The sequence below is a fragment of the Eleutherodactylus coqui genome, chromosome 1, assembly GCF_035609145.1.
Source record: "Eleutherodactylus coqui strain aEleCoq1 chromosome 1, aEleCoq1.hap1, whole genome shotgun sequence".
NCBI lineage: Eukaryota > Metazoa > Chordata > Amphibia > Anura > Eleutherodactylidae > Eleutherodactylus > Eleutherodactylus coqui.
Window position 1 is genome coordinate 103,942,315 of NC_089837.1, and position 25,141 is coordinate 103,967,455.

The window sequence follows — 25,141 nt, forward strand, 5'->3', positions numbered from 1 at the left end:
ATTGTTCTTTATTGTCGTGGGTATACACACAGCGGCTGCAGGTAGCCACGTCATCGCTAAGTGAAGGCACGGGAAATATAAACAAACAACAACAAAAAAAGTGTACTGTGCACTGCCCACCTGCGTGAGTACGAAGTCATGGCCAGTACATTCTGTGGTGGAGCATAGAGTCACGGTTGGGCTCACAGCTGGAATCTGTCCTGGAAAACCCCTTTTTGTTATGACTAGTTCATAAATTTAATTATAACTACTGGGGCTACTGGGGGGGTCGCTATTACTGCTGCCGCCGTTGTGAGGTCACTATTACTATTGGGGCCGCTGTGGGGGGTCACTATTACTACTTGGGCTACTGTAGGGGGGTTACTATTACTGCTGAGACTGCTGTGAGGCTCACTATACCTACTGGGGCAACTATGGGGGACACTATTACTACTGGGCTACCTTGGAGGTCATTATTACTGCTGAGGGGGTCACCATTACTGCTGAGGCCACTATTACTGCTGAGGCCACTGTGGGGGTCACTATCGCTACTGGAGTATGTTTCGCCGTCACTAATCTATGACTTAGCAATTTTACTTTTTGATCCTGAAATTCTTATACAAAAGCACTAGAATGTTCCATAATATTGTGTGTGACTTCTGTGTTTCCTCATGCTGTATACTTAAGAGTAGTTTGTGTCTTGAGATAATTTTATTTTAAGCTTTAAACAAAAATGACCAAATTTGCCGTTCAAAGCATGAAATCCAAATGTAACGCAGTCCACAAATCTGTAGCAGAAATTTGCAGCAATGTTTCAACTTTTTATTTGTTTCTTCCTTCTGACATCTAAAAGCAATAAGTAGAACTTCACCTCCTGGACTTCTTACAAAGTTTTCTAGATGCTCGTTCCCATGTAATTTAATACAGCACGCTGGCCGCCCCTAAAAGTACTCCAGTGGCATCCATTGGGATGTCGCTTATAGTTTTGAAGAGGAAATGATCTTTAACAAGATATTAGGGGTAAAAGAATCGGGCCTTTAAATATAATTTGACACAATGTATAGGGACTTGGTTTTCTAACAATCTCTGTGTTTGTGTTGTGCAGCCAAAGACCATGGGGCAGGCACTGCTGAGCCAAGTGTTCACTCATCTGAATGTGGTGGAGACAGACTATTTTGGCATCGAGTTCCAGACAGCGCAGTCTCAATGGGTATGTTACATTTCTACGTGTTACTCGCCTCGCTTTTTGCTGCATGGTACATTTGCAATGCAAAACGAGGCTAATAAGTGGATCTTGACTTTTTCTATAAAACTAACTTTATTTTCTGTTGCCTGTGTAGCACCAATATACTCTAAAGAGCTGTATGTATATTAAATGTTCCATCTTAATTGATGTAACATATTTAATTCCTGAATCGCAGAGCAAGCAGATTTGTCTATAATTAAATGACTTTGGAGCAGATATGTATCCAGTGATTTAGACATTCCTTTCGGATGTGCAAATTTGTCTGTGATGCAGTTTCCATTTGTGGTTATGCTTTCCGCCTAAGGAATTAACCATTGCCAGCCTTCGTTTCTAGTTTATTTGGGAATTATTGCAAGTAACCCTATAATAATTGATAGTTTTAAAATACAGTAGTTTCAATTAAAAGTGAAACTCAAACCATAAATAAAGGGCTAGCTGAAGGTTGTGATGGCATGTTTCGAGGAAATGCCTTCGCTTCTTGATTGTCCTAATGCTGGGACCCCTACCTATCCTCAGTTTCCCACCTTCACATTTTTCTCTACACATGTATGCGTAATGACACTTTGGCATTAAATGATTCTCTGCCCATTTAACAAGCACCGATCAAGCATATAGCATGTTGATCGGTGCTTGTTCCTGTCACTTACATGCGGCAGAGCTTTGCTAGTATGGGGACAAATGATCATTTGTGCAGTTATTTGACCCCATACAAAGTGCATTTGTTGGCAGCACATCACTATGTCTAAGCGCTCATTAAAAAAAAAACAAAAAAAAACTGCCGATGTCGTCTGATCACTGGTATATTCACACAGGCTGATGATTGGGGAAACTAAGATCCATACGAATGTTCATGCCTGGGGATCCTCCTGTGTGAAAGGGTCTGAACACAACCACAATCTCGGACATTGGTTCTCCATATCATCTGGGGTCGTCTGGGGATAGCATATCTTTGCCATCCGCTGATGAGTGATGTGCTATTGCAAATATGCTGTGGTTATAATAGTGAGGGCATATCCTAGCAATATGCTATCATTACCCTCAGTGGGGAAAAAAACTTTTATTCTTAGTCAGAGTCTTAATATTCTTGTGCCATAAGTATGAGGTTGACGCCGCACGTCAGCAGACTGGAAACACAAAGGAGCCCCAGATTCTGGCAATGGTCATCAATAAAGTACAGTTGAATATACCATGAGTAATGTAGGACGTAGCAGGGAAAGTGTTTTCTGTTCTCTTATTCAGGACTATGCAACACGTCAGCAAGCAAAGCAAGGCGACGGTCCTCTCATGTTCCTGCATGGTTCCATACCCGCTTGTTTCACATCTGTGGCTTGAATAAAATAAAGCACTCTCCAGAGTGAAAACTTTCTGTATCTTGGGGGTTCTTGTAGTGATGTAAAGTGTTGCATAATATAAAAGGTGATTAATAATCCGCGGGGGTCGGGGGCAGCGAGGGGGAGAGCGGAGGAGAGTGAGAGAGATCCCTCTCTCTCTCTCCCGATCCCCTCTGCAACCACCCGCTCACCCCCGCGGCCCCCCTGAATCTTCAGGGACGAGCCAGCAGGTACTCGAAAAAGGCGATTCTCTCTCGAGTATATTGCCTTACAGAGTATGCTCGCTCATCTCTAGTGATTATTAGTCTTATTACTCCCTGCAGCCCTGCTCATTCACACACAAATATCTAATGCAGCTATGTTCTTCACAGTTTTGCTGGGTAACGTGTTATTAATGAGCATCATTTATTTATGCAGTAAATCTAGGAATCACACAAACTATATAGTTCAAATGAAAAGGGCAAAGGTAATATCTGTAAGCAGCAACTAGCATGCTTACTGACTGTCTCCAGCAACACTTACTTCATGCAGTTGAAAAAAAAAAAAAAGGAAAGCTAATTAATAAGTGGAAATTGCAAAAGTTCATGAAAATCCAAGATGAGTTTTTGTTTTTTTTCTCTACAAGAGTTACAGGAGAAAACTGCTGGCATCCATCCCATGAGTATGTTCTCAAGAAGGGCAATGGAGATCCAAAAGATGCCATTAATTGGGCTGCTTTTGGAGATTCCATTGAGGTTTCTGTCCAACTTTCTAGCGTTTTTGACAAGATTCTGTCTGCAGTGATATTCTCGTTAGCAAAAGTGCAGGCAAACTTAAGGATAAGTTTCAGTGAATTTATGAAGGAATTGGGTGAGTTTGGATCCATTGTTAAACGGATCCATCATCAGTTGTGGCTTTGTTACTGACAAAGCCATGATGCTAATGTGAAAAAGCAAAGGCTTATTGGTTGGTCCAATATTGAGCATCATACCAGGATGTGTGATGTAGCTGACCAACGCTGGCGGTGTTTGCCTGTCAAACTGCTGCAAGTCCATTTTTTTATTTTTTTTTGTCTCTTCACTAATTTTTATACTTGACCTTCAAAATGTTGAGATTTGAGATGTTGCAGTAGAAGTATTTTCTCATTAATACAGAACTAGAATCTTTTTCGCTGAACGTCATTTCAGTTGCCACATAAGTGGTCTCCTAAAACCACTTAAATTAAAGTGAAAATTACAGGATGGTAGTTTAAAAATTTGTATAATTACAGAGGATCATGATCCTAGAGTTCTTTTAGTTATCTTTAGATTTCAGGCTGTAGAACGCATATGTGCATACCAAATATATACATATGACATGAATTTGTGTGTGTGTGTGTGTGTGTGTGTGTGTGTGTGATGCTGCAGAGACTTCATTATCAGAATTGGTGAGGGTCATAGAGGTCGTACCTCAAAATATCATAAAGTGGTTGAATATCCTAGCGATCTCTTTTAAAGGGGTTATCCAGTGAAACTAATCTTTGCCTACCCTGAAGATAGACTATCGATAGTAGATCAGCAGGGATCCATCGCACGAGAGCCCAGCTGGCCCTCTGTTCGCTGGGCTAGTGTGCTCATGTATGGAGTTGGTTTCTGCAGGAAGCACACATCTCCATTCCCACTGCAGTGGCCTGACTTGGTATTGCAGGTAAAGTTCTTATTCACTTAAATGGGAACTTTGCCTGTAATACCAAGCTGAGCCACTGCAGTTGGAACAGAGCTGTGTGCTTCCTGCAGAAATCTGCTCCCTGCACTGGCCTAGTGGACAGCTGAACAGTGGGAATCCCAGGCAGCAGACCCCTGTTGATCTACTGTTGATGACCTCTCCTGAAAATAGTCCATCAATAGTTACAAACTGGACAACCCCTGTAAGATTTAGACTGGATATAGACCGCTTCTCCGAAAACCTGATGCACACTGTGCCATAGCGGGTATGCATCGGTTGTCTAAAACACTACATTCTGCTCTGACTGGTTAGCACTGGTCATGTGGGCAGCACTGGCCAATCAAAGTAGCATATAGTGTCTTCTACTATCAATGCATACTAATGCCGAGTATACATGAGGAGGTAGTGAGAAACGGTGTGGCCATCTTTTTTGTCCAGGATTGGAGGCTCGCTTTAATGTAACCCTTAAAGTTTGAGTTCTTTAGTGATTTCTAGACTATTTCTTCTAGGGATTGCTCAGCTTGGATGGGATGTTTTTGCTCCAAACACAGCTGGTGTATATTCTAGTTAGGGCCCATCAATCAATGTTAGCATTACAGTGGAAACATCTTAAGCATTCGCTTTAACCCTATACTGTAATTCTATAGCTTTTCAGGAGTCCGTTTTAGAAGTTACATCTTGCTTGATCCCCTATTGATAACATCCAGAAAGGTCTTCTGTGGGCTCAAAATGTGTTTGGAGGACGACTGGTTTCCTTTGCTCACTCTTTGTGCTGTTACAGAAGAATCACATGTGACTGCGGCATTGATGTCTGGAATGCAGTTTACATAATTGGTAGCAAAAAAGAGCAGTAATTCAAGTGACTCTGCTTTAAGTGATCCACCCATGATATTCTGTTTTTAATTATTACAATATAACTTCCAAAATGCCCATAAAAAGTAAACTCTCTTCCTATTATTTCCTCTGTGTTCCTATTATAGGTGTGGTTGGATTCTCTGAAATTTGTGAACAAGCAGCTACGCAGTAAGTTCAGTATTATTATTATTTATTTTTTTCTTAAAGGTCAAAAAGAAAATGACTCTTCCCAAATTACAGGAAAGGCCAATGTGTATAATGAAGAAATTGGGTATAGTTCATCTTGGGGCCAATATGGGGTCCCTATGGATAGTTCAGTCTGTCAGCCCAATGGGTCATAAATCACAGAGGCTTGTTTCAACCCTGTGTATAGTGGGTAAGGTGGGTAAGGTGCTGCAGTCTTAAGACTCTCCATAATGGTATGGTTAGTGATGGGAAGATTCATGCAGGAAAGTAAGGCAAAAACCATGGGTTGTGCCCAAACTTTGAAGTACCTTTACACAGGATGACTGTTGGGCGCAACAACTGACCCGACAACTATCATTGCTATGCTTTTACACAAGCGATAACCATTCAGTAAATTGAGGCAGAGCGCGCTGGAGATATCCTCCAACTCCATGTCTTTGATTTTTGAATGACTGCCTGTTCACAGAAATTGAACAACTCCTGTTTACGCTGAGCCAGAAGTTGGTCGCTTAGTTTTGCTGAGCTGAAATGAAGCAACTAGTGACTACTGAGCGATTAAATGCTGGGTCCCCTGTTGGCTGTGTGTACAAGGGAAGACTATTGCCAAAAATCACTGTTGCAAGAGATTAGTCGGCTGATAATCGCCCCAAAGGCACCTCTATTTGATTGAAATCAAGAGTCCCTGAATTAAAGATTTAATTTAGTAACTGGATTTAATAGAGTGGGATTCAAAGTTTGATTTATGGACTCTTGATTTCAGTCAATTAAGGTCACACCACATCACTACTTCCTAATATGAATCTTCCAAAATTAGACTAAGTGCTAACCACTGTTTCCACATAGGGATGGATGTAGTGGAGCTTACTTGGCTCATAGAATAGTCTGTCAGCAGTTTTGACTTTTCAAAACTCCTGAGAGCGGTAGGTAGGAGAGGTGGTGCGGGATGTAACCATACCTTTGTCCATGCTGCTATTAAAAGTAGGACTCAAAAAATGAATTTTTAATCCCTTGAGCACTGCTTTGGCAAGTGCCCTGGAGGCGGGTATCTTTTTGAAGATCTGTTCGTTGAGCTATCAGTCAGAGAAGAGGGTAGGGGCTGTGGAGTACCTCAATGCAGAGATTGGAGAACTCTTTTAGGGAACTTGACAAAGTTGCACTTGGGGCTAAAAGTTTTTTTTTTTTTTTTTAAGTCCTATTTTGTAGTAAAACTATAGGCAAAGGTATAATTACCCTCCACTGCTCTTACCTACTGCTGTTAGCAGTTTTGTACGGTTAAAACTGCTGAAAGAGACTCCCTACCAAAGGGGTTGTTCATGCTAGGGAGCCCTCTTTGTGAGCCATTCTGTATGGATGGTTTCTGTTCTGGCGTACTTAAGCCGCCCTTGGATGTATTATGCCAACGGCTATTCATGGCGAAGTGCAGCTTTACCCTAAAATCATCCATTTGGTTAGAGTGGGATTCAGGGTAATCAGTTGGCTGCCCCAAGGTATTTTATTTTAGAATGTGTTGTATCCAATAAGGCCCCTTTTAAAACTTATATTCTCTGCTTGCGAACATGCTGTAGTATTTTAGATTGGTGGTCCTGCTCAAGTAGCACATCTCAACAACTTAAATGACTCATTTCTCCTACATTTGTTCTTGTGGCTATGAAGGGATGTTTTTTCTTTGTATTCAAAGTGTGTGTAATGATAGATTAAAGGGGTATTCCCCAAACCTACTTTTATTGTATAGGTGATTAAAAGTCCATTTTGGGAATATGCCTTTAGGTGGATTTTATAATTCATAGCATCTATCCAGCTCCAGCATGAAAAAAACTGTCCAGATACAACTGATAGATGCAAACCCAGTCTAAGAATTATGTCCCGTCTATATGATCTTGCCATTTAAGGATGATGTAGACTTTGCTGTTGGGTTTGGTGCAATAATTTGATATGTATTTACGATTATGACTATGTTGCAAAGCTGCCGTCTCCTGGGCTTCGGGAGCGTGCACAGATGGGACAGGCATTATATGCAGACAACAAGGGTGTGTTAACGTGACCCTCCAGTTTCAGACCAAATTTTGTCCTGGACCAGAGGGGGGTATATTACCTGTAGTTGCTCTTCTCTGCTGTCCCTCTGATCCAACATTTTTAGCTTCTGTTTTTGAGCATCTAAGATGTCTGTCGTAATCTTCAAACTACTTAATCACTATAATTCGTTGGTAGTGTAAGATTTTCAGGTCAGTCCAAGCCAATCGGAGTGCAGTGCATAATGTGCACAGCCAAAAATAGGGCCTGAAACCAGCATGTCGGAGGGATAAGACCCACAAGGTGTCTAAGTGCTGGGGATGGTGCATAACAAACTAAGCAGTACTCCATTAGATGACCCCAATTCCTGCACAGCCGCTCCAGTCCCACAAGCTGCGGCAGATTTTACGGGACCACTGAAGCCAATCATTGGGTACATGAATGGCATATGATTGCTGCATCAGCTTCTGGCACAAGAGTGGCTGCACTCAACTGGGGAACCGCTAACAAGTGAGTAAGGCTTACTTTGTGTTTTTTTTTGCCATCCTCAGCCGCTTATATTGTTACACTTGGAAGACCCCTTTTAAGTTGAGTAGAAGCGTGATAGGGTATGCAATTCTGATAACGGAAAGGAGTAAGCGTGATAGGGTATGCAATTCTGATAACGGAAATGAGTGATATTGTGTGCATAGTGTTAGAAAAAGCATACATATTCTACTTAACTCCTCCACAAACCTGTTCTTCACCAATCTAAGAAAATCCTCGGTCTGTTCCGTTCTTAGAGAATCATCCATGTTTCAGAGCTTTCCCTGCACAGCTATATCAGCGATTAGAGTGGTGCAATAACAAGCGAAAAAACTCTATTCATAAGCTTGTCTGTTTTCAAACAATTAGTCTTTGATGCTAAAGGACAAAGAAGACGACAAAGGAGCCCCTGAAAAGTCAGTCCACTGTGACTCAAATGTCAGTGCAGCCTAGTAATGGTGTGCCGACAAACATTTTCATAGGGGCTGCTTAAAGTGTACTTCTTATTTAAAGAGAGACTCCTCGTTGAGATGTGCGAGAAGATTTGATCATTGAAGGTCTGTGTGCTTTCCATTGCATGTAAATATGGCCCAAAAGTACCAGAGCTTCTGTCTATATACTCTCAGACCATGTGAATGTCATAGATTTGGTGCTTCCATACACCCCTCTATGAGCCAAATGGAGAACCACTCCGTAAGAGGGACTACCCTATAATACCAATTTTTCTGTCCAGCTGGCTCAGACTCCTCCTGGCAAAATTAGCTGCTTGCCGGGAATGTCAGGAGCCGAACCCGCAGTAATACAATGAAAGGGTTGTCTGTGTTACTCCTGGTTCTGAAAGAAGTGACAGGTTCTCTTTGTCAGTAAGTTGGTTAAGAGGTAAATACTGACAAAGCTGTACAAATTCCTCCATATTTCTCTCCCTCTCATTTCAGGACCATCATCTGACTAGGTATCAGAAAAATCACATGATCCCTGGTATTCTTCATGTAATTAGATAATTGTGTGGAGTCATTATAACATTCTTCAAATATGTTTTTTGCAGAGCCAAAAAATGCCAAAATGCGCCTGGCCGTGAAATTTTTCCCACCTGACCCAGGTCAGCTGCAAGAAGAGTACACGAGGTCAGTAGTATGAACAAGGTGCGAACTAGTACAACTTCTACAAGGTGCAGCTATACTCATCTCTATCCTCTTTGTTTAGGTACCTTTTTGCCATGCAGATCAAGAGAGACCTTGCAGAGGAGAGACTGGTGTGCAGTGATACCACAACCGCACTTCTTATATCCTTCATATTGCAATGTGAGTATTCTGCTTACTTTTCCTGGTCATGGACTTGGAACTGGGGGGCGATTTTACTTTCCTAGATTGCTTCAGTTTTATCCGCATTGGTTGCTGTGGGCGGCGCTCAAAAATATCATCTGTTTTCCATATGTAGGGTCCTTTTTAATATGGTTCACACTTTCTGAGTTTCTCTGCTGGAAAGTGAATGGGTGAGAACAGGAGACAAGCATTTTCCACTTGGTTCATAAGTAACTTTAACAGCTGGAAATCCCTCCTGAGTTCACACACATTATATTAATATATTGTAGAAAAAACTTTATAAAATCTTGCAATTCAAAAAAAATACAATTTTTTTTTCTCATTGTTCTTTACAGCTGAGCTTGGCGATTATGATCAAAAGGTTGACCATGAGCATCTGAGATGCACACAGTATGTGCCGCGTCAGTATAGTCTTGAGGATCTTATATTAGAAGATCACCGGCAGCACATGTGAGTCACTCATCACTAATATTCCATATTTGTTTCATTAATTTTATTATTTGGTCAGGGGTATTAACTTTTTGTGTTTCTTTATCCTCCACTGCAGTGGTATGTCTCCTGCTGATGCAGATTTTCAGATTCTGGATATTTCTAGAAGACTGGAGTTGTACGGAACCCGTTTCCATCTTGCGTCTGATCGTGAAGGTGCCAAAATTAATTTATCCGTGTCACACATGGGAGTGCTGGTTTTTCAGGTACAGGATATTCGTTGCCAAGCAATACACTAGAGACCTTTATCTTTTCTTAATGTTATTAAAGATAATGTACTATTTACTCTTGCCCAGAGCCAAGCTATTAGTGCACCTGATGTGAAGCCAAGTAAGGGTGTGTTCACACTGATTAGTTGTGAGCGGCTGGTTCTTCTCTCTTTCCTGTGTTAGGGTCCGTTTAGACCTGGTGATTTCACGTTTCAACGAGCAAACAATGTTAGAGTTCGCTCGTGCAGCCTTTCTATATAAGCAGATGCCTCATTGGCTTGTTCAAATGAGAAATTGTTCATTCTTTCACATTCGCTATATAAGTGACTGAGAAGGGACTAAATGATCGGTACTAACCCTTTCCAATCCAATTTTGGTTTCAGGGTTTCCTAAGGCGCTTTGTCTTTCTGTCATTTTACATCGTACTGCAGTATGTGACATGCCAGAGAGGCTCCCGACAACAGAGCAGCCAGTAATATACAGTAAGAATACTCTGCCGGACGTCTTCCGACATCAGAACTATACAGCCTTCAATCAGAATGTTGGAAGACGTCAGACACAGGATTGGAATGGGTTAAAACTAAACGATTAGTGAACAAGCCAACGATTTTTATGCTTATATAAAATGAACGATAAGCAAACAATTTATCGTTCAATCGATGGCTGCATTAGCACTGAACAATTATCACTTATTTTCTCTCGTTTGATCGTTTTGGGTTTTTTTGTTCTTTTTTTAAACCGTAATCATTCCGTGTAAAAGGGCTTTTAACCCCTTTAAGCTACAAGGCGTACAGTTATGTCCTGTGCATTTGGGGTTTGTATGGAGAGGGATCGTGGGTCGATTCCCCTCCATACAGTGCTGGTGCCGGCTGTTTCTTACAGCTGATACACGCCCGCAAGAGCTCTGATAAACCGCTCATCGGAGCTGTTAACCCTTTAAATGCCCCGACTGATGTACGGAAGTCCCGTACGGTTCCCCACGATGAGATTGTGGGTTGTCATTGCAGATTGCCTGTCAGATGGTGCAGAAGCAGGGACTACAAAAAAAACCTGTAAAAATAAGTTTAAGAAACTTCTTCTAATAATTGAAAAAAATAAAAGGTAATAAAAGTTTTTTAAATAAACACCTTTTGCCATATTTATAACAGTCTAACTAATAAAACAAAAAATATTTGGCATTGCTGCGTTTGTAAATGCCCTATCTATCAAAGGAACGCATTATTTACCCCGCACTGTGAACATCGTCAGAAAAACAAATTAAAAATGCCAGAATTGTTGTTTTTTTTTTCCTTCACCCAGTCTCCAAGAAAAAAATTTAATAAAAAGTGATCAGAAAATCGTATGTACTCAAAGATGGTACCAATAGAAACTACTGGACGTCTCGCAAAAAATGAGCCCTCGACTGGAAAATAAAAGTTATGACTGTCAGATAGGGGCAGAAAATAATTTTAAAAAAATGTATATATCTCAATTTTAAAAAATGAAAAGCAGTACAGCAAAAAAATATATATAAATTTTGTATCGTAGTAGTCGTACTGATCCATAGAATAAAGTTATCATGTCATTTTGGTGCAGAGTGTACGTCGTAGAAACAAAACGCACCCAAAGATGACGGAATTTCGTTTTATTTCAATTTCATTTCACTTAGAAATTTTTTAAAGTTTTTTTAGTACATTACAGCCGCCTGCAGACGGCCGGGTCGGATCCCGCTGCGACAATTCTCTCAGCGGGATGCGGACCCGTGCCCCTGCAGAGGCCTGTGGCTCACCCGCTCCCGGCGTCTTCCGTCTCCTGCTATGCATCAGCTATGCGCAGAGCAGAGCCGGCCCGTCACTACTGACATTTCTGTGCGGGCCTTTGCGAGACCCGCACAGAAATAGAACATCCAGCGATTTGTTTACCGCGTATGTTTTCACGTAGACAAATCTTGGCTGTCTGCATAGGATTGCGTTTTGCAATGCAATCCTATACAGGCCGGCACGGGTGGAAATTCTGCGGGAAATCCCGCATGGGCCTTAATGGTACATTAAATAGTACCATTGAAAAATACAACTCGTCCCGCAAAAAACAAGCCCTCAGACATCTACATCGATGGATAAATAAAAGTTATGCTTTTATAAAAGGGGGGAGGAGAAAACGTAAAGGGGGAGAGATGCATCCTTAAGAGGTTAAACACAGCTGATGGAAAAGTTGTGCACCTGTCTGACATCTATAGCCAGACCTTGAATATGTTTCTCTTCTATGAGACAACAGATGCCTCTGGGCATAAAGCAGGCAGCGATAGAACAATGGAATCCTTTTTGTTCTGCGATGTGTTACTGGCTGGATGTATGTGAATGTGCTCCCTCATAAGCATTCATGTTTGCATCAGCAGAATGTGCATGTATTCTATCATAAGGATAGGAATCTGGTTTATGTCTTGGGGTAACAAACGATCGGGCAAATTGCACTGTACATCTGTAATCTGTATATTGTCTCGCAGTAGAGGAATTCATCATCTTGGCTGACATCATTACAGCATTAGCTACGTTTTGTTGTGCGTTTCATTTTGGCATAAATTTATTTAAAGGTGTTGTCCAGCTTTAAAGTATTGCTGACGTATCCTCAGAATAGGCCATCAATAATAGACTGTCTAGGGCCTGCTGCCCTGGACGTCCGCCAAACTGCTGTTGGCTGGGCTTGTGCACAGAGCTGATTTCTGCAGAAAGCAGACAGCTCCTTTCCCACTGCAGTGGTCAGGTTTGGTACTACAAGCAAAGCTTCCGTTCACTTTAATAGGATTTTTGCCTGCCATGCCAATCCTGGCCACTGCAGTGGGAACTTTAGTGTTTCCGGTATGTTGTCAGCTCCACACATCGGCCCAGCAAACTGCTTTTTGGTGGGGGTTGGAGGTGGCAAACCCCCGCATATCAACTGTTAATGGTCTATTCTGAAGATAGGTCATCAATAGTTTTAAAGCTGGACAACACCTTTTAAAGAGGACCTGTCATGCCATAAAGTCAGCGGAGCCAGTTGCACTGCTCTGCAGCTGCAACCCCACTGTCTATACCACTTTTGTTACTCCCTCTTTTGCCCAGATGGGTTCTTCATAGCTTCGGCTCTTGGTGCATTCAGTGTGTAAAGTGGTAGCGCTCGCAGCTCACTGTCTATGGGTGTTGTGAGACTAGACTGACAGTCCAACATCACTCATTGAGAGAGAGCAGTGGGACCACCCAATTGACACACTAGCCCTTATCTGTCGGTATGTGTTTCCAACAGATTTATGTCTAAAGCTGCATCAGAATTAAGATGCACAGAGTTCTAGACAAATTTACAAATAGTTTGCGCCAAAAAGTAAAAGATCCAACAAGCTTGCGATTAATCCCCCCCCCCCTCCAAAAGTGGGTGTGGCAAGCTTCTGTCTGTCTCCCCAACACATGTATAGGACTTCACTATAAGAAATTGGCGCTAATAAAAATCTAACGAAAGTTGGTGTAAATGAAGAGGTATTTGGCACTAATCCAACTGCATGGATAGTTGTGGTTTTATTTTGTTCTATTTTTTTTGTTGTCCCCATTTTTTGTTTTATGAATATTTTGACTGTTGATAGATTATTTTATATAAGTAAATTATGGATAATAAAATTTTTGGAGAAAAACCTATTTCCAAATGCAAACTGGCATCGTTTTGGCACATGGAGTAGTGTTATGTAGAAATTGGCGCATTTTGTGGCGTAAAATAAACTACATAGGGTGGGGTTTTGGGGGGGGGAGGGGTGGGGGGCTGTTCTTGTCCCCATTATGTGTTTAAAATCATTAATTGGGGTGCTGATTAATTTTATTTTATATTGGTATATAAATCAGAATTTAATACTACAAAACATATTTCAGAATACCAATTGATGCGTTTTTAGCACACGCAGAGCTTAGAGCATCTTTCCTATTATAGGTGCAGCGTAAATTGTGTCAAGTACACGTGCCACTTTAATTTTAGCATAATTTAAGACTGTCGAGTTCTAAAAAGAATCAGCGCAATGTAAGCCAATATTTGTAAGTAAGGACCATTGAGCGTGCTGGGAGCCAGGAAACAGGATTAGAGTCTGCGGGGCCGCGGCTGCAAGGGGTTGAAGTCAACCTCACTGATAGAGGAATAATGTTTGTTCTGTACAGTGAACATAGTATATACAGTGTAACTTAACTCTATCATAGACAACCGCTTTCAGAATGCAGCTGCCAGAGCAGACAGCTGATCACCCCAGCTCCCGCTCTGGGCACCCTTGGCAAATGGATGCTTTTGCCATAGAAAACCACTGTTTGGCATTTCCCCTGTAATAGATGCTGCAGGGGTAAATGTAGTATTACATGATGCCCATTGTTACACAAAGGCTCTCCATTCTGGCTCATACAAGGGGTTCTCTACATGGAATCCCACCTTTATGACATCCATATACCCTAATGGATTGTTGTGTTTTTGGCGCAACCCCTTTTAACTTGTAGCTGCTCGTGTATTAAAATTGCACAAAAATTACCAAGTTCTTGTCTCTTTAATTATACAATCAGGCAGAGTACATATAAGCCCTTTGTCTTCCACAATACTCATCTGCTCCTCCATCTCATGTCACACAGGGTAACACAAAAATTAACACATTCAACTGGTCAAAGATTCGTAAGCTGAGTTTTAAAAGAAGACGGTTCCTTATAAAGTTGCACCCAGAAGTTCATGTGAGTATTTCGACATGCAAAATTGCTAACGATCTGATGGGACAGCGATGGTTTATTTTTGTTGCTGTGTTGGTATATGTTGCTTGTTGCCCCTTTTATCACTAAATTGACGCGATGTTCGCTACACGAACATGAAATAGGTTCATTCACATTTATGAGGTTTCCCTGCATGGCACCGCGCTGCGATGCTATGCAGGGAAAAGATCACAACATGACCTTTTTATTGGCGCTCATTGCCTACAATGTGGCCGCTGGTGGCAGCGCCAGCCCAATCGAAAACAATGGGAGTACATCACGATCCCCTGCCAAGGCTGTGACAGCCCCGCCAGGGGGACTCCTTCAGCCCTGCAGGGATGCTAGGAAAACTCCTTGCATCCAGGGGTTTCCACATGGATTGCAAGGGCGATGTTGGGCTGTGATTCATTGTGATATCGTCCTTGCCAGTGTGAAGAAGCCCTGACTGAAGCACAATAGCGCCGCTAGACTTAACTTGGGCAATTTGACCTGGCCTGACAGGTCACTAAATGTATCAAACTCAAATTTTATGATTTTACATCTGTGATGAGGATGTCACAAATCTAATGACGCCAAAATCATCCACCAAAGGTCACGCAAAGGGGCCAAAGTGTGGTGCAAGAAAAAGCCTGTAGGTTTTATTAAATTAGATTAGCAGTAGTAATTGATGATTAATTAGAAGTTATATTTATCACAATTTTATGTTTTGTAATACATCTGTGAACTCTAAATTAACAACCCCACCCCCACCCTCCTTCTCTGCAGGGACCTTACCAGGATACCCTGGAATTCCTCCTTCCCAGTCGAGATATGTCTAAGAGATTCTGGAAGATTTGTGTAGAGTATCACAGCTTCTTTCGTCTCCAGGATCAACCAAAACCAAAATCCAAGTCAGTTCTTTTGAGCCGTGGATCATCTTTTCGGTACAGGTAATAAATGCTTTCTGTTTCTAGCACCTCCTAGTTTTGCTTGGCTCTTGATTATTATAAAGGGGATTCCATTCTTGGCTTTTAATGGCGAGATGGGAAAGCCAGTAAACTCTGTTTCGACCACCTGTCGAAAAGAGCTGATTGCTTAGCGCAGCACTGTTTACGTAGCTTTCATTGAAGTGAATGAAAGCTACTGAAACGGCATAGCACACTATGCTACCTTCTTGCCATAACTCTCACTCAGCTCAATAAGAGCTACAGAAACGGCACTGAGTTAAACGCTCATCTCTCTTCTTAGACTCCAGCCGGGTGGACGGTAGCCATGGCACAATTCTCCTCTTGTCTGCTATAAAAAGCCAAGATAGGAATACCCCTTTAATAGAGTTGTTTTAGAGTACAGTCTTCACCCCTCAGAGTAGTATCAAGTACTGACAGAAGCTATAGTTCATTTGGTCATATGGAAATCGCTCAGCCCAGGTTGACTAAGGCCCATTTAGTTGGCCGTATTGTAACCACATAAAAGGGTCTGTGTCAAATGGATTCTGCCACTAGATTAATGCTGCTCGATCTGAAGGCGACATAGGCTAGTGACCAAGACAGTGATTGCAGCACCAGGTCACTATTATATGAATTGTTTTTCTTCCTTTGATACTTTTCATAATATCACGTTTTGATCAGCTGCATGAGCCGAGCGTACAGTCCACTCAACGATGTGCATGCTTAGTGATCTAAATCGGATGTGTTAGCAATTTAGTGTCTGTATACGTAAAACCTTTGGGGCTCGCATACAGATGATGCAACCGCAATATGAACCCAAATTTACATCCGTGTTCTAGCCGCCTGAAATGGGCCTAATACTAAAACAATAGTGCACAACCTTCATTATTTATGCTTTCCATCACCCGTTGAGGACAACCATAAAAATAGTAGCCCGTAGCTAGCCGTGGTATCTTTTGTTCTCCTCTTGAGGAAGGCATGGTCAGGAGTAGCTATGTGCTTATTTTGATGAAAACCGAGTTTTATAAAGTGTTAACCTATAACGCATTTATTTTGTTTAGTGGGCGAACGCAAAAACAACTTATAGAGTACGTACGGGACACCAGCATCAAGAGACCACCACATGAAAGGTTAGTAAAAACATTGTAACCTCCTTGTTTTTAAAATGCACGTTTGCATTTTGACACGAAATCTCACAACTTATGAGATTAAAGGGGACATATACAATTGTGAAAAAACTAAGTACACCTTTTTTTTTTTTTTTGGCACACTTGCCCCTCTGTTTGAAAGAAAAAAAATTAACTCACATGTTTGTTATCGATGCAGCCATAAAAACCCATACAATAAATTGAACACACTTTTTTTTATTTTATTTAATCCTGCACGGTAAATGCTATAGAAGAAAAAAAACTAATAAGTGATCAAGAAAGCCATATGTAGCCCAAAGTGGTAGCAATGAAAACTACAGCTTGTCACACAAAAAATAAGCCCATACAGAGCTCAGTCGATGGAAAAATGAAAAAAAGGTTGGCATTGTCTTAATTGTACCATCCTGTGGAAAAAGTCATTTTATGCTGCATGATTAACTCTGTGAACAAAAACAATGTTGGAGTAGGTTTTTTTTCTTCTCCCTGCTTCCAAAAAACTTAAGTTATACAATACATTATATGTACCCCCCCCCCCCCCCCCAAAAAAAAAAACAAGCCCTCATATGGCCATAGCAATAAAAAAATAAAAGTTATAGATCTTGAAATTTTGAGATGATCCCCCAAAATCTTTGCGTTTTTGGGTCCAAAACCAGCTATGTCCTTAATGGGCTAATAAATAGTTATGCTGAAGCAGTTGCACCTGTACTGGAAAGAGTGCAGGCACAGCTGTTCTAATATGCAGTTGGGTAAAGACTAGAGATGAGTGAGTATACTTGCTAAAGGCAATTGCTCGAGCGAGCATTGCCTTTAGCGAATATCTCCCCGCTCGAGACGGAAGGTAGCGGCAGTCAGCGGGAGGGGGGGGGGGGGGAGAGGGAGAGAGAGATCTCCCCTCCGTTCCGCTCCGCTCTCCCCCGCAGCTCCCGAACCTTCCGTCTCGAGCGGGGAAGATACTCACTAAGGGCAATGCTCGCTCGAGCGATTGCCTTTAGCGAGTATACTCGCTCATCTCTAGTAAAGACCAATTTCTAGGTCCCGTTTTCACATAGCTGCATAGCGGAATTTGGGTTGTATGTGAAGAATATGCAGAATAGGCTGATAAAACCTATTGCAAAAATGCTTAGAATTGTCTGTTTTGTGCATAAAAAAGTGAAGTTAATCTTTTAGATGCTAAATTAGTGATTTATCATCTAAAATTAGAGATTACTGCACATGGTTATATGTAGACTTAACAATAGAACAATTATACGAGTCATCTGGTGGCGGCTGCTTTTACCAGAATTGTATTATTTAAAATGTGTTCAGAGGATTTACAACTCCAACCCATATAAAGCTATATTAATCTACACAGAATAATATAGCATTTGGGTTAATGCTGGGTTCCCATATAACCATTTTTTTACCGGCCAGTGGTTTAAACAAGAGACTAGACTCAAGTGATGTCATTTTGGTGCACGGTGTGTATCGCTCCAGTGTCCATAATTGGACAGAAAAAGATATCTGGCAACAAGATTGATATGCCGGGTGCCATGAACAATCCCTTAGAACTATATTCGGTTAGTTCTGGCATCAGTTTCTCCCTTTGTTTCTTCATAACAGCGCCAGAAGGGGAAAACAGTGGAGAACTATATAAATGCAAAGTGTGTTTCCAAGCTGGACACTCTTTTAACCCTTTCCAATCCAGTATCGGATCTTATCCGACATTGAGATTTCCCTGCATAGCTCCCATATCTGGCGGGGTCCGACATGTTTCTAACACTATGCGGAAGTGAAATCCGTCATCTGAGTTCTATTCTGCATATGTATATTACTGTATGCAGGCAAGAGGTTCAATGTCGGCCCTCTTTCCTGCATACTGCAATGTACATATATATTATACATAGGTAATTATATAAACATATTAACTCACGTTTAATTTTCAAAAAATTGCTAATAAAATCATGACCGTTTATTTTTATGTTTCTGTTGCGTAATTCCAAGGAATTCACAAACCGCTTTTCCACCCAAAATAAATAAGAGTTGGGGAGGATGGCAGGGAGTTTTGGATTGGAAAGCGTTTAAGGGGTATTCTCTTGTGGCATATCTGACAAAATATGTTTTAAATGTCTGATAGATGTGGCTCCCGCTTTTGGGACTCTAATCTATTGGGAAAACGGGGTCATAGGATGTGCTATAAACTTCATGGGCACATACACACACCTGGTAAATACTTGTAGTGACACATTCTGCTGTTGCTACCTGGTTGGTTGACAATCACAAGTTTGTCACTCATTCTTCAATGTGATATACTTATGTTCAGCTACTTAGTGTTTCCCAAACTCCAGTGCTCACAATTCCGCAACAGGTCATGTTTTCAGGATATCCTCAATGTTGCACAGGTGATGTAATTATTGTCAGTGCCTCACACATTGCCACACATGGTCTTTCTATAGGATATCCACAAATCATGAGCTGTTGGGGGGATTATGAGGACTGGAGTTCAGAAAGTACTGAATAGAGGACTAGTGAGTACCTTGCCTGATGCTTTATATAAACTGTATAACGGCAAGCTGACATTAGCTGAATGACCTGCCTGCTTTTCCTTACTAACTACTAGCCTTAAACTGATTGTAAAGTGTTTTCCCACAATGGAGATGCAACACCGATTCATAGGATAGGTGATAAATGTCATCATCACTGGGACCCCCACTGATCACAAGTATAAGGGTCTGCTCTATTTAAAATCTATGGGACCGTTGGAGATTGTGCTCAGACCTTTCTATCAGCCCCATAGATATTAAATGGAGTGGACTGGCACATATTTGCTGCTCCATCCAAACTTCTCACTGCAGTTATGTGAGGCGGAACCGAGGGTTCAGGAAACATTGGTAGATGTCCCAGCAGTGGAGCAACCAGCAAGCAGACATTGATCACCTGTCCTTTAAATAGGTGACTAATGTCCATTGTGGAAAAGCCCCTTTAATGCTTGGTATCAAAAAGAAGTGCCAACCCCTTTGACCAAAAATGTAGATATTTTTAAATGGCTAGAAAGGAATTAAATTCTTTTTCAATTGCTATTTTAAAGACAAAAGAAGTATAAAATCCCATTTTGCTTCTCCAATCTAGAAACTGCTTAAGCTATCCAGAGCCCTTCAACTCTCATGCCCCATACAGATGAATGCTCGGTTTGGCTCACTGTTTGTGTTTTTTTTCATGGGTACCTTGGAGAAATCTGCATGCATATAGCTGTGCCAGTAGTTTATCTCCAGGGCAAAGAAAGGTATTCTTGAAATTAAACTTGCCTAGTCTTTCTTTCCTCCAACACCATTCGTTAGGGAATAGTCAGGAGGTCACTATACACATTCAGCAGTTGGCCAGCCCTGCTGAAATCAGTGGGTTTGGATGACTTTAGCATAATGTGTATAGGGGCCTTAACATATGGAAACACAGCAGCGTATACAAATAGAAACGTTTAGACCTGAACTAAGGGTCTAAGAGCTGAGGGGGAGATACTGGTCCTCCTCTCACCCACCCCCATGCCCTATTACAATCTATATTGGAACTTAAAAGGTTGTCCAGTTGCTTTTCCAGTTGTACGCTACTAATGACCTATCCTCAGAATAGATCCTCAGAATAGATCATTAATAGTAGATCAGTGGAGGCCTGTCACCTGGCTCCCCCACTGATCAGCTGTTCTATAGGATAATGTACTGAGTTGATTGCTGCAGGATGCACAGCTCCGTTCCCACTGCAGTTGCCACGCTTGGTATTGCAGAGGGAGTTCCTTTTGAAGTGAATGGGAACTTGGCCTGTAATACCAAGCCAGTCCACTTCAGTCTGAATGGAGCTGTTGCTTCCTGCAGAAATTAGCTAAGTGCATCTGCCCGGTGAACAACAATTGATAACCTATCCTGAAGACAAGTCCTCAATACTTTACAACTGGACAACCCATTTAATATGTCTAAGAAGACACAGGAGTGTTGTCAGCTTATCTCTGACAAGCTGCTATCTCCTGTGTTTAGTCTCTTCAACATTGCCTATATACGTAGTTCCTGCTTGTTTATTAACATTTGGGCTTTGGTGTCAGTGGGTTACTCCTGACTGCGTTGCTCTCTGTCCTGCAGGAGACACAGCAAACCCAGGGTGTCCCCTAGCACTGCGATCCCTGACTCTCCAAAGCAGGTGCGTGTAGATATACAGCACTGGGTGCCTCTTGCTTTGCTGTTCCTCTTGCTTGTGATTTTCCTATGTGCTGTTCTTGTGTCATTTTTAGAACCCTTTAGCTTCTCCATGCTTGCTTTGTTGCTTACCGCATAATAATGTATTGCTGATGTCTGCAGCATCTGTCCTGTTTCATCCCATGTATTTTCTTTATTGAAAAGCACAGCATACTGAAAATGTCTTTTTCTGCTCTACTTTTTGCTCATATCTGCTCAGCACCTATACTGCTTGATATTATTCACTGATTCACGTCTGATTTATACTTTTTTTCTAATGCTATGTTTCCAAGCACAGAGCAAAAAAAAAATGCAGTAAATCAATTGACTTTGCTATAGCTTTACGCCATTGTACAATGTTGTTATATTATTTCTTATTTTCTTGCAGATCACCCTTTTCACTGAGAGTGTGAAAATGTGTACTTTACCTTCCTCCCTTATCCTGTCCCCTCAATCTTTTTTCAACCCTCCCGCCTCACCCCTGCACAAAACTACAGCCAGAAATGAGAACATTTCAACTTCTCAGCGGCAAGAAGAACCTAGGAGAGGAGCTCCGGAGAATGCAGTTCACTCACCATTACAAGGTCTTTCCCCCAACCCCATCCCCTCCTTGCAGAATAAACAGGAATCGGGAGAAGTCCCAGATACTAAAAATATCCAACAGGGCGAGGATGTCAGGTTGTGGGTATCGGGGGTCCCTGATTCGCTTTTTTTGACTGAAGAGTTTATAGATGATGATCCAGCAGACATCTCCTTTAGCGGAGGAGCAGAGGTGTACACCTATGGTAGGAGGGTAATGCCACCTGCTCATGATGGTCTCCCACCAGAAGAGTATTATGTGGATGAGAGGGATTTCAATGGAAACGCAAGGCCAACAGATGCTAGTGAGTTACTAGAGATGAAAGCGCAGGCAAGTTTAATGCAGAGTCTTCTGAGCCCATCCGAAAATGGATCACTACTTCATCACCGCTCTGAAAGCGGCTCCCCACTTCACCATCGCTCGGAAAGCGGTTCCCTCACGAACCTCAATGGACTTCCTTCATTCTCTCGATCTGCTAACCACTCCACTGCCAGCTCAATGATAAATTTTCCGGCCTGCTCTGTTCGCTCAGAATCAAGTTCGGCTTTTCAATTTGGAGATATACTGGACCAGCTGGAACAGCTTAGCTACCCTCCAACAACCACTGAGGACTCGAGCAGCTCTGACGATGACTCTTGGGACTCTGATGACGAGACCCCAATTGATATGAACTTATTCTTCAGCAATCCGCTGACACATTATACCAATTTTAATCAAATCGGGCTGCAGGATAAGAAGGAAGCTCCTGATGTCTGAACGTGGAATTGATTACATGATCTCAACAATGAGCACTTGCGTTTGAGGGTATAACTCCTAGCCAAACATGGTCTGTAAATTTAGCTGAAGACTATGTTCATCAACTTGTAGAATGATCATTTCGGTCTCAAGCTGTAGTAATTAAATACAGCAATGATTATTTCACTAAATTCGCTTAAGGAATAGAGAAGAACAGCAGTCAGTATTGTCAAACTTGGACTATTTTACCTCTTATATGGTCACCGTGGAAATTGAACATATTCTGTTTAGTAGGTAGAGTGACGGAAGCTCAGAGATTTATGTTTCAGCCTTCTATAGAATGTACTAAAATGGTGAAATATTAATTTTTTTATTCTGGGTTATTCCATAAATCAAGCTGCTTACTGAATCACCACAGTTTTATTTTTTATGCTTTTCCTTAGACTTTTGTCAGGGTTTTCAGTGCATTCACACATTATTTAGTTCGCACATTAGCTAAAGATTGTGTTGCCAGGTTTTACTAATTCAGCATTATATATTTCTTTCTCACCGCCTCCTTGTAATTGACAACACTTTCCACCTATATTAATTTGTTAACACTCGTTGGCACCAGCACTAACTGTTGTGTATATACAGCAGGAATTATCAGTATTTAAGCACTAGACTAATTGGTGTTCTAGAGTAGATGGACCTAGAACCAATACTAATCCCCAGTTCTTTGGTGTTAGGATTTTCATGTTATAGTTCTTTTAGCTTTCAAGTCATGTAGAAGTCCCAATTTTCAGAAATTACTGCTTCTAGTTTCATGCACTTTGGCCCTGCAGTTGCTCCTTTTTCATCCACTTATTTGCTGTTTACTTAAAAGAATCTCTTTTGGAATTAGAACTATTTTTTTTTAAACTGCTAACGCAATTGGACTTTTTGTCACACGTACTTGTCGTTGAGCTGAAGATGTGTCATGCGTTTTATTTTTAATTCTCAATGGTATAATAAAATATAAGGGCATAGTGATTTTGAAGACCATTGACCAACCACCGAAGAAAGGCTTCTAGAACCTTTCTCTAGAGGAGATGGCTCAGATCTGAAGACATTATATGTTATACCATGCTTGCTGTTCTACAGAAATTCTGGAAATAATTTGGCTATCTTCTGATCCGTATTTTTTGGAGCTTAATGCTTTGCTGATGCTAACCTCGAATGAATGACAGGTGTGGACATCCTGCAACTTTGTATTTGTTAGGGAATGTCGCGATGAAGGAATGCAGTGCTATTACAGTACTCGCCAGATCATCTTACACAGTCTTGTGATGCGACCGGGGTGTGTGCTTGAGGAATTGGGATAACACTAATTATGTATTTAATAGTATAATTTTAATCTATATTTATGTATGTTTTAATCAGAGTTCTATTATATCTCCTCTGGCCTTTTGATCTGTCTGGTACTCATCTACATGTTTATGTCAGAGGCTTCATGTAACCAAATGAGCCCCATCAAACAAATGTATCTCGCCTAGAACAATATCACCATGACATAAAACATGTTTGGAATCAAGTCCTTTATATAACTATTTAATGCCTGCAATTATCGTATGTGATTTATGAGATGCTCACAATTGGGTTTGCCGGTTGTTTTTGGGATGTATCAGTCCTGTTTTTATATTTTTTATTTTAATTGTGCCTTGAGAATTATTATGGTTTCTTTGCCTATTTTGTTCCAAGTGTTTGTACAGTAAATGATAAAAGGTGCCAATATACCCGCAGGAAAGGGGTGTTTTACTACATGTGCAACTATTTTGTTTTTGATCAGATTTTTGTTAACCTGTTTAATACCAAATATATCTGCAATAAAGCAGGAGTGCTGGAGCTCTCCATTTTTACACTTTTATCTCACTGTAGTCTTGCTATTTTAACTATAGCATTCCGTAGCCAATCCAAACGACTGTGGTCATAGTTCTAAAGAGCTGACTTCTTTAACACAATTCTTACCAAACTTCATTTCAGTGGAGATGTGTGGCTGTGACTTCATGTCTTAGATCCTCACTAGAGATGAGCGAGCATACTCGCTAAGAGCAATTGCTCGAGCGAGCATTGTCCTTAGTGAGTACCTGCCCGCTCGGGAAAAAAGGTTCGGCTGCCGGCACGAGTGACAGGTGAGTTGTGGCAGTGAGCAGGAGGGGAGAGAGATCTCCCCTCTGTTCCTCCCCACCGCTTCCTGCCCGCCGCCGGCAGCCGAACCTTTTCTCTCGAGCGGGCAGGTACTCCTTAAGGGCAATGCTCGCTCGAGTAATTGCCCTTGGCGAGTATGCTCGCTCATCACTAATCCTCACCAATAACCTCTTCTGACTCATCAGTCTGATAAGACAGAGAAGATAATTTTGCGTGAGTTTTCCAATTACCATGTTATTTAGCAATAAATACTTGTGCTAATAGTGTAGCATGCTGTGCTATGTGGTTTCCATTATTCCCATTCACTTTAATGGGAGTTACAGAAACTGCGTAAGCTGACACTTTCCATTACACCTAGTGACATGGTCGGAAAGCCTGCTGCAATTTTCTTATTGCTGCCAGGAAGTGCTGATATGGGAATACTACCCCTTTTTAATGCTGTTGTACAAACTGGTTCAACAGCTAGCAGGTATTTGAACTTCAGACTTTCTTATATAATATGACCCCTCCACTTCATTCTTCTGTAAAATATATATTTAAAGTGCACCTGTGAATCCATTTTGTTTTAGTAAATGTATTTCCCATGAAATAACAATTCTGGAACATCTTTTCTTAGATTACTGTGCTATTCCTATTAAAAAGTTATGAATAAATTGACAGCTGGGTGTTTCCCTACACTGTCTAATCAGTGCCAACAATGAAAGTAGGTGTGGCCAATATCATAGACCTGCTTCGTTGGTTGAGTTGTTGATTGATGAATTAAAGAGGTATTCCCATCTCAACTACTCATAGCCACGCTATGGCTACCAGACGGAGCCTACAGAAATAGGCAAACGCTTA

General features: G+C 41.3%; 1 protein-coding gene across 1 annotated transcript in view; it reads left to right on the forward strand.

Annotated features, from left to right (window-relative positions):
* FARP2 (FERM, ARH/RhoGEF and pleckstrin domain protein 2) overlaps positions 1–25,141 on the forward strand; it is a 114,528-nt gene that overhangs the window by 43,374 nt on the left and 46,013 nt on the right. The window contains exons 3-13 of the mRNA XM_066599643.1: positions 1,085–1,189; positions 5,220–5,262; positions 8,861–8,939; positions 9,019–9,116; positions 9,473–9,587; positions 9,685–9,832; positions 14,440–14,535; positions 15,316–15,479; positions 16,538–16,606; positions 20,728–20,785; positions 21,209–22,150. Coding sequence (XP_066455740.1) covers positions 1,085–1,189; positions 5,220–5,262; positions 8,861–8,939; positions 9,019–9,116; positions 9,473–9,587; positions 9,685–9,832; positions 14,440–14,535; positions 15,316–15,479; positions 16,538–16,606; positions 20,728–20,785; positions 21,209–22,150 — 1,917 coding nt within the window. The remainder of the gene's footprint in view (positions 1–1,084; positions 1,190–5,219; positions 5,263–8,860; positions 8,940–9,018; positions 9,117–9,472; positions 9,588–9,684; positions 9,833–14,439; positions 14,536–15,315; positions 15,480–16,537; positions 16,607–20,727; positions 20,786–21,208; positions 22,151–25,141) is intronic.